General features: G+C 36.4%; 1 protein-coding gene across 1 annotated transcript in view; it reads right to left on the bottom strand.

Annotated features, from left to right (window-relative positions):
* Nucleotides 1-1,509: 1,509 nt before the first annotated feature.
* Nucleotides 1,510-10,685, bottom strand: part of UHRF2 (ubiquitin like with PHD and ring finger domains 2) — a 58,440-nt gene continuing 49,264 nt past the window's right edge. The window contains 5 exon segments of the mRNA XM_006104019.3: nt 1,510-2,529; nt 4,055-4,153; nt 6,713-6,867; nt 7,200-7,296; nt 10,359-10,499. Coding sequence (XP_006104081.1) covers nt 2,383-2,529; nt 4,055-4,153; nt 6,713-6,867; nt 7,200-7,296; nt 10,359-10,499 — 639 coding nt within the window. The 3' untranslated portion in view covers nt 1,510-2,382.

Here is a 10,685-nt window from a genome sequence, read left to right as displayed (position 1 = left end):
CGGATTGCACATTAGTTCTCTTTCAAAGTGCCCAAACCTGGTTTTCAAAGGGCAAAAGGATGTAATATAACTAAAAAATAAATAACACAGTGAAGCAGAAAATAACACACAGCATTGAGATTAAATTCTAAGTCTGCTGCTGACTGCTTGTGACTTAGGGTGAGTAACTAACTCTGAAACCACTACCTTATCTGTAAAATGGAGATAATACCATTTACTTCACAGGTTGAAAGTAGTAAGTGAAATAATGAATGAAAAGATACTGGTAGCATTTCTTTCTTTGTGGAGAAACTGGACAGGTATGTGAAATATTGCCATCCCTGGTTCAAAGACATGGATATGATGGTGAAACATCCCTCTTTCCCCCATTGAAAAATAGCAACAAAACCAAGCAGGGGGCAGGGGGCGGGGGTGTGTGTGGGTCGACCTATGAACCAGGAAGTCACAGTTCAATTCCCAGTCAGGGCACATGCCTGGCTTGTGGGCTTGATCCCCAGTGGGGTGTGTGCAGGAGGCAGCCAATGGATGATTCTTTCTCATTATTCATGTCTGTTTTTAAAAAAATGTTTTTGTTAATCCTTACCTGAGGATATTTTTCCATTGATTTTTTTAAAAGTTTTTAAAAAAACATTTTTATTGATTTCAGAGAGGAAGGGAGAGGAAGAGAGAGAAATATCAATGATGAGAATCAACGATCGGCTGCCTTCTACATGCCCTCTGGGGATCGAACCAGCAACCTGGGCATGTGCCCTGACCGGGAATCAAACCATGATCTCCTAGTTTATAGGCTGACGCTCAACCACTTAGCCACACAGGCTGGGCAGTGCTTAAGATTTTGTATTAGTTCTTGTTACCGAAAATCAAGAGCGAAAAATTGTGAAAAATATCTGTAGCAATACAACTAAAAAAGAACATCACTGAGAACCATCTACAATCTGGCTGAATGGTCATGTGCATGTTATATGCAATAATATTCTAATAACTATGTATAGTATCAGATTGGTAGATTTATCAGCGTGATCACTAGTAAGTTGTATAATGTCTAATCACTGGGTGTACACCTGAAACTAATATAATATTGTATGTCAACTGTAACTGAAAAATGACTTAAATTTTTAAAAGACTGTGTAATCTTGGATATTGAATACATGTCATCATACATTCGTCCAAACCCATAGAATGTACAATACCAAGAATGAACCCTAATGTAAACTATGGACTTTGGGTAATAATGACGTGTCAATATAGGTTCATCAATTGTAACAAATGACTGCTCTGGTGGACGATAAAGATAATAGGGGAGGTTGCGGAGGGAGCAAGGGATATATGAAAAACTTCTGTACCTTCCTCTCAATTTTGCTGTAAACCTAAAACTACTACAAAAAATAAAATCTCTTTAAAAAAAATACCTGTATCAATAAAAACGTACAGTGAAATACTCTGGAAATGACTGATTCTTAAACACACATACTATAAGCCAGACAAATGTAAAACAGTGAAGATGAGCTATTTTGCTGGTCATAAAATATTTATTAAGGTATACTTTAGGGAGCAGTGAATATAAAATTTAGGATCACAATATGAAGCAATTTCAGCCCTCTCAAAAGTCAGCCCAGTCCTCAATGCTCTACAGATGTAAAACCACTGGTGAGACTCAATAAAAGCAGTTTGACTAGTACAGAAGATGCTTTTCATAAACAGTTACAAGTAGAGCATCCGAATACTTCTTTTAAGTGCAAAACCACACATTACAATGCAGCAACAATGCATTCATATTGTTCTCATTAGTCATTAGTAGTCAACTTGCATAAAACACCAGAAAAAAGCACAATGGAGCTCACAAAATGGGCTAAAAAATGAACTTGTTCTTGTAAAACACACATTGTAATGGAAGATATTAAAAATGTATTTTGCACACTACAGAAGCTGCATTCATTCCAATGATCTCAAGTGTCATTTCCTTTTCTGTAAAATCAAATTACATGAACCAGGCACAACTAATATCTGGGAGGCAGTGTGTAGCTAAAATTTCATTTAACTAATTATTCAATGATTTAAAAATTCCCATAAATCTTTTCTGTCCTGAGGTAGTTGCAAAATAAATCATAACTTGGATATCAACTAGAGCTGAGGCTTTAACTTCTACTCATTACAACTAGTTGTTACTGACAGGAACTACCTTTTGATATTTAAAAGACAGTTGAGAAATGGGCCTCTTACTACACACACAAGATGATGGCTATGTAGGAAAAGAGGATTAGCTGCTTCAGAACATGAGAGATATGGTCCACCATTGCTTCCATCCCTACCCACCCCCAACCACTTTAGATTCTTTATTGTCCAAAAAAAATCACCAGGAGCAACACAGTGGAAGTAGACAGATCATCGTCCTTTGCTGTAGCCAGGGAAGAAAAGGTCAAGTAGAGTCTGCAGGATCTCATTGGGAATCATGATGTAATTCTGGCCAAGATCATGCCGGCAAGCAGGGCAAGAGAAAACTTGAGCCTTAAAGGAACGCTGTAAACAATCCTAAGGTAAAACACAAAACAAAAACCCAAAAAATACACCCAATTTCATCTGGTAAAGCATGTAGAAAAGGACTCAAACAATTTATGCTTTTAAATAAGAACTAGAAACTTACTGTTTAGCAACAAGAAAAACATAAAAGATGAATACCAATAAAGGCCTGAATCTATACTATGAACACTAGTCTAAAGACATGGCTTTAGCTCTACCTCTAGCACAGCAATTTCAACTTCCTTTTTCATCTCATGGCACACATAAACTAATTACTAAAATTCTGCAGCATACCAAAAAATCTTTTTGCCAATATGACAACAAAACAAAAAAAATACTTTTTTTTTTATTTATAGGGAGGAGGGAGGGAAGAGGTAATATAAGTACCTATCCTTATTGCTCCCAAGAGACTTTTTAAAAAATCAGGTGCCTATACTTGTCTAAGGAATTCTGGTACCAAGAATTAACCAATCTGACGCAACCTTATTATGCACGTGACCAATAATATGCAAACTCTATTATATAACCTATATATTATTTATGATTTGAGACAGAGCATTCATATTGGATGGCTATTGTTGTGTTGGCTGTTGGCATTTTTTTATTTTGGTTGTTGTCATTTATTTTATTTGACAATCTAAGGAAAAAGAGGTCAGTGCCCCAACCAAATAGTCAGGTATTGCACTTTTTAAAAATTCTTGCAGCACACCAATTGAAAATCACTGTTCTAGCACATACTGTGAGTTCAGGTAAATGATTTAACTTTTGTATGCTTTAATTTCCTCATCCAGTAAAATGAGGGTGTTAAAGATTATGGTTCTCACTAGCCTCATCTTCTAGGTTGGATTTTAATCCTGTTCTTTTCTGATAGAGCACTAAAGAAAAAAAACCTCAGGATTCCCCGGCTTAGAACTAATCACTTGACTTATAATGTAATGTGTGTTCCAAAAAGATTTTAAAAAGAACTAAATCTATTATACAGTTAGCCAGCTCAAGGTCAGGGACAAAGTTATATGTGGAAGGTTTATTTCCATTTTACAAAAGAAATTCAAGTTTGGAACTTAGGTCAGGGCACACAACCACCAAGCAGTAGAGCAAGATTCCAACCTTGTTTTTACTATAGCTCAAATCTCCCTTTCACAACCCAATATTCAACTCCTCTGGGCATGCTGCCAGATAGAATCCGTTTTAGATCTCCTTACGTACATGCAACTATTTCAGTTTGCACTAAACTATACAAAACATATAAAAGGTGTAAGAAAAAAAGCAATGATACCTTTTTCTTTTCTCCATTTCAACCCCTTCCTAACAATGCCAAACATGATAGAATACCTCAACTACATATATCTGATTTACTATTACTATCTAATTAAAACGCGCACTTACCACTAAGGTGTAATTAAGTGCTTCTGAATTGGCAAGGTTCTATGATTATTTTGTTTTATAGAAAAATGCTTCTTCACATGGTAAAAGCAGTTTTGGAGGTTAGTGTGCCTTCTGGCCTAATAAGGGAAAACGGGAAAGGAATTCTACTTACTTTACAGACATTGTGGAGGCAATCTGTTGTTACAGGCTGGTAAACTAGCTCTTGGCAGCAGACACACATAAAGGATTGTTCCAATTTTTTCAGAAAATTCTAGATGGTACCCAAAGGGAAGAACAAATAGGTTAGCATTTCATAACATATTAATAAAATTCAAAATGATTTTTTAAAAGTGTCTTGGTTACATTTAATGGTTTTATAGTTAAGAAAAAAATCAAGTAGTGATTGCAATGATTAGCAAACATGCCATAGAAACAGGAAAAAACCCATTTCGTAAGATAATACACATTAGTTTTAAATCTCAGGATTGGGTTGGAAAGGTTGCAAAGTCAAACATGTAACATTAAAATATAAATGCCGCCCACCCAAACCTCACGTTCCAGAGATTATTATTTTTCACTGTTAAAAAATATTATGGCTCATGGACACACACAACAGTGTGGTGACTGCAGGGATGGGAGGCTGGGGGTGGTGGAGGTGGAAGAGGGTATATGGGGGATAAATGGCAATGTAAAAAAACAACAACACAACAAAATAAAGAAAAAAAATCACAGACAGCTTGTCTCAAGATCATTATATACATTTTTCAAAAAGCTATATGGTATTCCAGTATATAAAAATGCATTATTTATTCAATCTTTTGCTATAAAACTTGAATATTTAAGCTTAAAAAAAAAAAAGCAGTGCGTAATAATACTCTATAATATCTAAGACCCCAAAGAATCAACATATTTTCCTGGGACTATCTTCTGTAATGTTTTGCCTCAACCCCAAAATCCCGTATTTCCCTCATGCTAATGTTTACTCAAATTGGGACTAAATTATAAACATCCAATGGGTGTTCTATACTCTTCAAACGATTACTCGTTCCATTCTACCCAAACTTTTTGTTTCTTTTAAACTAGGATAAGCAGTTTTTTGAATAGTCACAAGGATAATTCTCCATTCAGTTATTTTTAGTAGACAGGGAGTATATTTTATACTATTGTAAGAGAAAAGTAATATTTACAAGAATTTCAAGTAAAAATAAAAAATAAAAGATCCCAAAGTGTAAGACAAATACCATATGATCTCACTTACATGTGGAATCTAAATAAACAAACCTAACCTCATAAATATAGAGGACAAATTAGTGGCTGCCAGGGATGAGGTTGGGGGTAAGCCAAATGGGTGAGGAGAGTCAAAAGGTACAAACTTCTAGTTATAAAATAAATAACTCCTAGTGATGTGATATGCACCATAGTGACTATAAGTTAATAATACTATATTGCATAGTTCAAAGTTACTAAAAAAAAATCTTAAAAGTTCTCATCACAAGAAAAAAACTTTCGTTAACTATGTATGGAGACAGTTTTTAACTAGACTTACTGTAGTGATCATTTTGCAATATATACAAATACCAAATCATTATGTTATATACAATGAAACTAATAAAATGTTTTATGTCAATTATGCCTCAAAAAAAATCAGATGCAGTTTCAAAGTTATGTCTTGATACTAACTTATTTATAAACATGGATTATGAACGTCAAGTGAATTACCCACAAAGTATTATGCAATACATTAAAAGAATATACCAGTTCGGGGAGCTGTGGAAAAAACTATAAATTTAGTACCAGGTACCCTCTCCCTGACAAATGCCTTTTTTTAAAGACTGATATTTCCCTGGTACCTCCAGGGTGCCTATAATATGTACTAAAGGTATTTTGAATTGACACAATGTGCTAGGCACTCATTTACATAGCAGTGATAAAAAGGTCAATTCTCTATGCTCACAAAACTTTATATTCTTTTAGGAGAGCAAAATAAAAAAATAAATGAAATTTCAGATAGTAATAACCGAGGAAACAAAGCAAATTAAAGCAACAGAGTAAAGGGTGGCTACTTTAGAAAGGGTAGTCAGAAAGGACATCTCTGAGGAGTGTAATACTATTGCAGAGACAGAATATGAAGGAGCCACAGGAAGATGTAGAGAAGAGAATTTCAGCATGTAAAGGTCTAGTAGCCAGAATGGGCTGAGTGTGTTAAATAACAGACATCAGTGTAGCCAAAGCAAGTTGGGCCTGAGAGAGCAGCAAGAGGAGACTGCAGAAGTAGGTAGAGATGACAGGTCATGTAGGACCTTGGGAAGGTGTTTGGATATAAATGTATATATTATATGTACATTTATTTAAAAGTCACCATGGCCAACACCTGATTTTTCCGGCTTAATAAATGTGTTTCTGGATTATCGGAAGAAAATAGGCATGCAAACTGCCCAGGGCAATAAATCAATAACAGTACATAAATGTCCAAAGTAATCACTAGAAGCTACATCGCAATCATCTGACCCAAGCAAGTAAGATCCTACCACAAGAAGGCAGAATGGTTAGGAGCTAGTGGTCCTGGATTGCGAGAGGGATATCCGACTGCCGGTTTAGGCCCGATCCCACAGGGGTCCCAGATTGGAGAGGGTGCAGGCCGGGCTAACACCCCCCTCCCCCGCCATGCATGAATTTTGTGCACCAGACCTCTCGTAAAGTATATAAGTGTCTAATCACTATGTTGTACACCTGACACTAATATAATATTGTATGTCAACTATACTTAAAAATAAAGTTGAAAAATAAATTAAAGGCATGTAATTATAATTTTTAAAAAATCTTTACATACTGGTCCTTCCACAAGATATGCAAGCACTTCATCCCATAGCTTCTGGTTTTGATGATCTTCTCTGATTAGATGCTGTTGTTCAGGGGTTAGTTGGAAAGCCTCAACTGCTTCTGCTGAATCTGCTTTGAACACCTTGGAGGTACTTTCACAAGCATCTAGATTAATTTAGAAATATATCAGTAGACTTATAAGTGGTTCTAAGCAGAACTATGAAACATTAGTTAACTGGCACCAGTAAAGTTTAGCACAAAGATAACCTGCATAAAGCAGCATCTAACTTCCCCTGGAGTGTAGGATACTGTATTTGCTGCTGTTTTGGTTGTGACACTACCAAAATACAATAAAAGTACCCCCCCACCCCCCACTGCTCTGCCACCACCCCTCTTCACTTTGCTTTTAATTTCTTACAAGTTTCTCAATTTAGTCTCTTTATGTTTCTCTTTATTAGAAACTGTATTAGGATCTATTTTCTGTAATCATTACCTACCATCATCTGGAGCTGGCCTTTTTGAGGTTTCCCCTGCCTTCTTTGACTGTCCTTTAGTCTTCTTCCCTTCCTTATCCGAAGGGTAACCTACTGGATACTGATGGGGGGAAAAAGTACAATGTAGACTTAAGCTTCACAGAGAAGGGGAATTCTAGGTCCTGGTGAGAAATTTAAAAAGGGAGAGAGGAGGAGTCTATACTTTCCCTAGCTGAACAACTTTATATAAAGGAAACAGACATTTAAAAGAAACAAAATTAAAGGACAGAAGACATTAAAATCCCCAATTCAGTGTAAAACCATGTAGTTTTGATTGTTAAGAAATTCCATTTGATAATACAGTGATCTTAGTTTCAGATCCAAAACAGGAGAGAGTTTACAGGAGCTATGACTAGGTGGCTTGAAAATTTTGAGGAAGAAAGAAAAGTGGAATCTTGATATGAAGATATGTGAAGATCAACCGCAGAGCACAATAGATGGTACTCACATAGATGGGATTACACTAAATTGTGGGGCCAATCTAAAAAACAAAACAAAAATCCACCAAAACATTAAGGGCCAAATTTCTTCTCTCTCAAAATTAGGGAAGGGGGAATAAAAGCTTTTAGAAGACTTCATACCACTAAATCATTGAATTCTTTATCAGCCAAAGATCAAACTTTAAGAAATAAATTCTACCTATTATGCTTGTATTTTACTGGCTAAGTTTTTTGTTTGTTTGGGACATGCTTTGTGATAACACTCATGTTTAAAGCTCAATATGTTTCAAGCCTCATCAATGATACATTAACTCATCATAGTAGATAGGCTTATATGCTTCCACTCACAGTTTCATGTCTAAACTATTTAAAACATTCTTTGATGAACAATGGATCTGAGAAAGTCTTTTAAAAATACAAAAGATTTTTTTAAATATCAGTTACAAAAAAAATTAGAGTTGACCCTTGAACAGCCCAGGTTTGGTTTGTGTGGGGGCTCACTTATATGTAAATTCTTTTCAATAAATATACTGGAAAATTTTTTGGACATTTTATTACACAAATTGTTATATCTCTAAATAGATACAAATTTCTTTTTCACATTATCTTTTTATGTTTCATCTCTACTGTTAGTAACACATATTGTCTTATATCATGTAAGACAGTGGTTCTCAACCTTCCTAATGCTGTGACCCTTTAATACAGTTCCTTATGTTGTGGTGACCCCCAACCATAAAATTATTTTCGTTGCTACTTCATAACTGTAATTTTGCTACTGTTATGAACCATAATGTAAATATCTGATATGCAGGATGTATTTAGGCGACCCCTGTGAAAGGGTCGTTCGACCCCCAGGTTGAGAACCGCTGATATAAGACAATACTGATGTAGGTACTGACAGATAATTCATCTTATAAACAGATGATGTAAATCTATAGTATCATTAAATACAGTATTGTAAATGTATTTTCTCTTCTTCAGATTTTCCTTAATAACATTTTCTTTTTTCTAGTTTAATATAGTATACTAGAGGCCCGATGCACGAAAGTCATGCGAGGGGCTTGGCCCTTGCAGCCCTGGCTTTGTCCGGAAGATCACCTGGACGGTCGTTCGGCTGTTTGGCTGTCCGGTCTAATTAGCATATGTTTTTATTATTATAGATAATACATATAACAAACAAAATATGTGCTAATAGTCTATGTCAGTGGTCGGCAAACTCATAAGTCAACAGAGCCAAATATCAACAGTACAACGATTGACATTTCTTTTGAGAGCCAAATTTTTTAAACTTAAACTATATAGGTAGGTACATTGTTATTAACTTAATTAGGGTACTCCTAAGCTGGTCTTTGCTAAAAACGTCCTCAATCTGATTGAGGTACGTTCGCTGAGGTCCACCCCTTCCAACTCTCCCATCCACACTCGTCTTCTATACTTATTTCGTCTATCTCCATTCGTTCATCGTCTCTGTGTCCAAACCATCTCAACATACCTTTCTCAATCCTCGACACTACATCTTCTTTCACTCCACAACGTTCCCTGTACGTGTGTGCCCGCACATGGTATTTTGTCGAAGAGCCACACTCAAGGGGCCAAAGAGCCGCATGTGGCTTGCAAGCCGCGGTTTGCCGACCACTGGCCTATGTTATCAGTAAGGCTTCAAGTCAATTCCCTCATACTTCAAGTCAATTCCAGTAAGGCTTCTGGTCAATAGTAGGTTATTAGTACTTAAGTTTTTGTGGAATCAAATGTTATACATGGCTTTTTGACTGAGCAGGGGTTGATGCCCCTAACCCTTATATTGTTCAAGGGTCAACTGTATATTGGCAGTTATTTTAGCAGCTGATGATGAGTCTCACTTAAATAATGAATTCTATGATTTTAAAAAGAAAACAAAAACAGATACAGATTTGCACTAAATGACACACACTCACCTGCCTGGGTGGTCAGACACTTGCCCATAGTTCAGCCCCTACACATGCAGTGTGGGCAGAGCCAGGGAAAATGATAAAGCTGGTAGTCTTTACGGAAAGCACAACAATGGGGAATGATGGCGGATGAACTCAAACCATGCTCTGAAGTCAGTGTCAGGGACAAAGTCTAGGCAGTGCAGGGGGAATGTAGCCATATCATCCACTATGCACACAAAACCAACGAAGTCTTATATGAGTTAACAGCTGACATGGGCAAAGGGGAAAAAAAACATAACACTAAAGGTGGTGACAGGGCAGGGAAGCAGCTTTGAGGGGGAAGAGAGAAAAGGGGTGAGGAAAAGTGAGAAGGGTAGGAAGCAGACCACTCTAACAAGCCACCTCCCCCTTTCCCTTACCAGACACACCCCCTGTGCCATCTAGGATACACATCCCTTCTCATGGCTTCCTATACTTAAAGTTTATGTGTCCCTTTCCCTCATACTTCAAGTCAATTCCATATTGAATTGGAAATACTTTACTTTTCATTGACCAGCCCAACTTTTCCCAAGCACAGTTCTTGGTCTGAGGGCAGTTCGAATCTAGGATGCTACCTTTTACTGCTTTTCCTTCTGTATACTTGCATGATCTCATTCTTACACCTTACCATCACTGATAAACTGCTGTGGGTTATATCCAGTGTTAAGGTATGTCTATAGTAGAGGTGTACATTTTTATGACTATACAAGTAGCCTAGACAAATGTAACCTAACCTGTAAACGTAGGCATAATCTCCTTGACCGTTCTATTCCTTCTGAGGTCCAAGGAGCAGGTTCATCATCATCTCTTCTTAAAAGATAACGCCAAACCAAGAATCCATGGCTTGTTGATTTCTCTGGCCAGTATTTCACCACCTAAATCATAATATTTCAGTACTAGTTTCAGATTTAAAGTGTAAACTTATTCATAATGTCATCCTATTAGTGATTTAAACTAGCCAAAACTAAATGCAACTTCAAAAGGTACTTCTTTTGCTGTAGTAGCAAATAAAGAATATTCAAATTATTATTTTGACCTTATTTCTTATTAAGATAGTTCCT

The sequence above is a fragment of the Myotis lucifugus genome, unplaced genomic scaffold, assembly GCF_000147115.1.
Source record: "Myotis lucifugus unplaced genomic scaffold, Myoluc2.0 scaffold_533, whole genome shotgun sequence".
Classification (NCBI taxonomy): domain Eukaryota; kingdom Metazoa; phylum Chordata; class Mammalia; order Chiroptera; family Vespertilionidae; genus Myotis; species Myotis lucifugus.
This window is presented reverse-complemented; position numbering and strand designations above follow the sequence as displayed.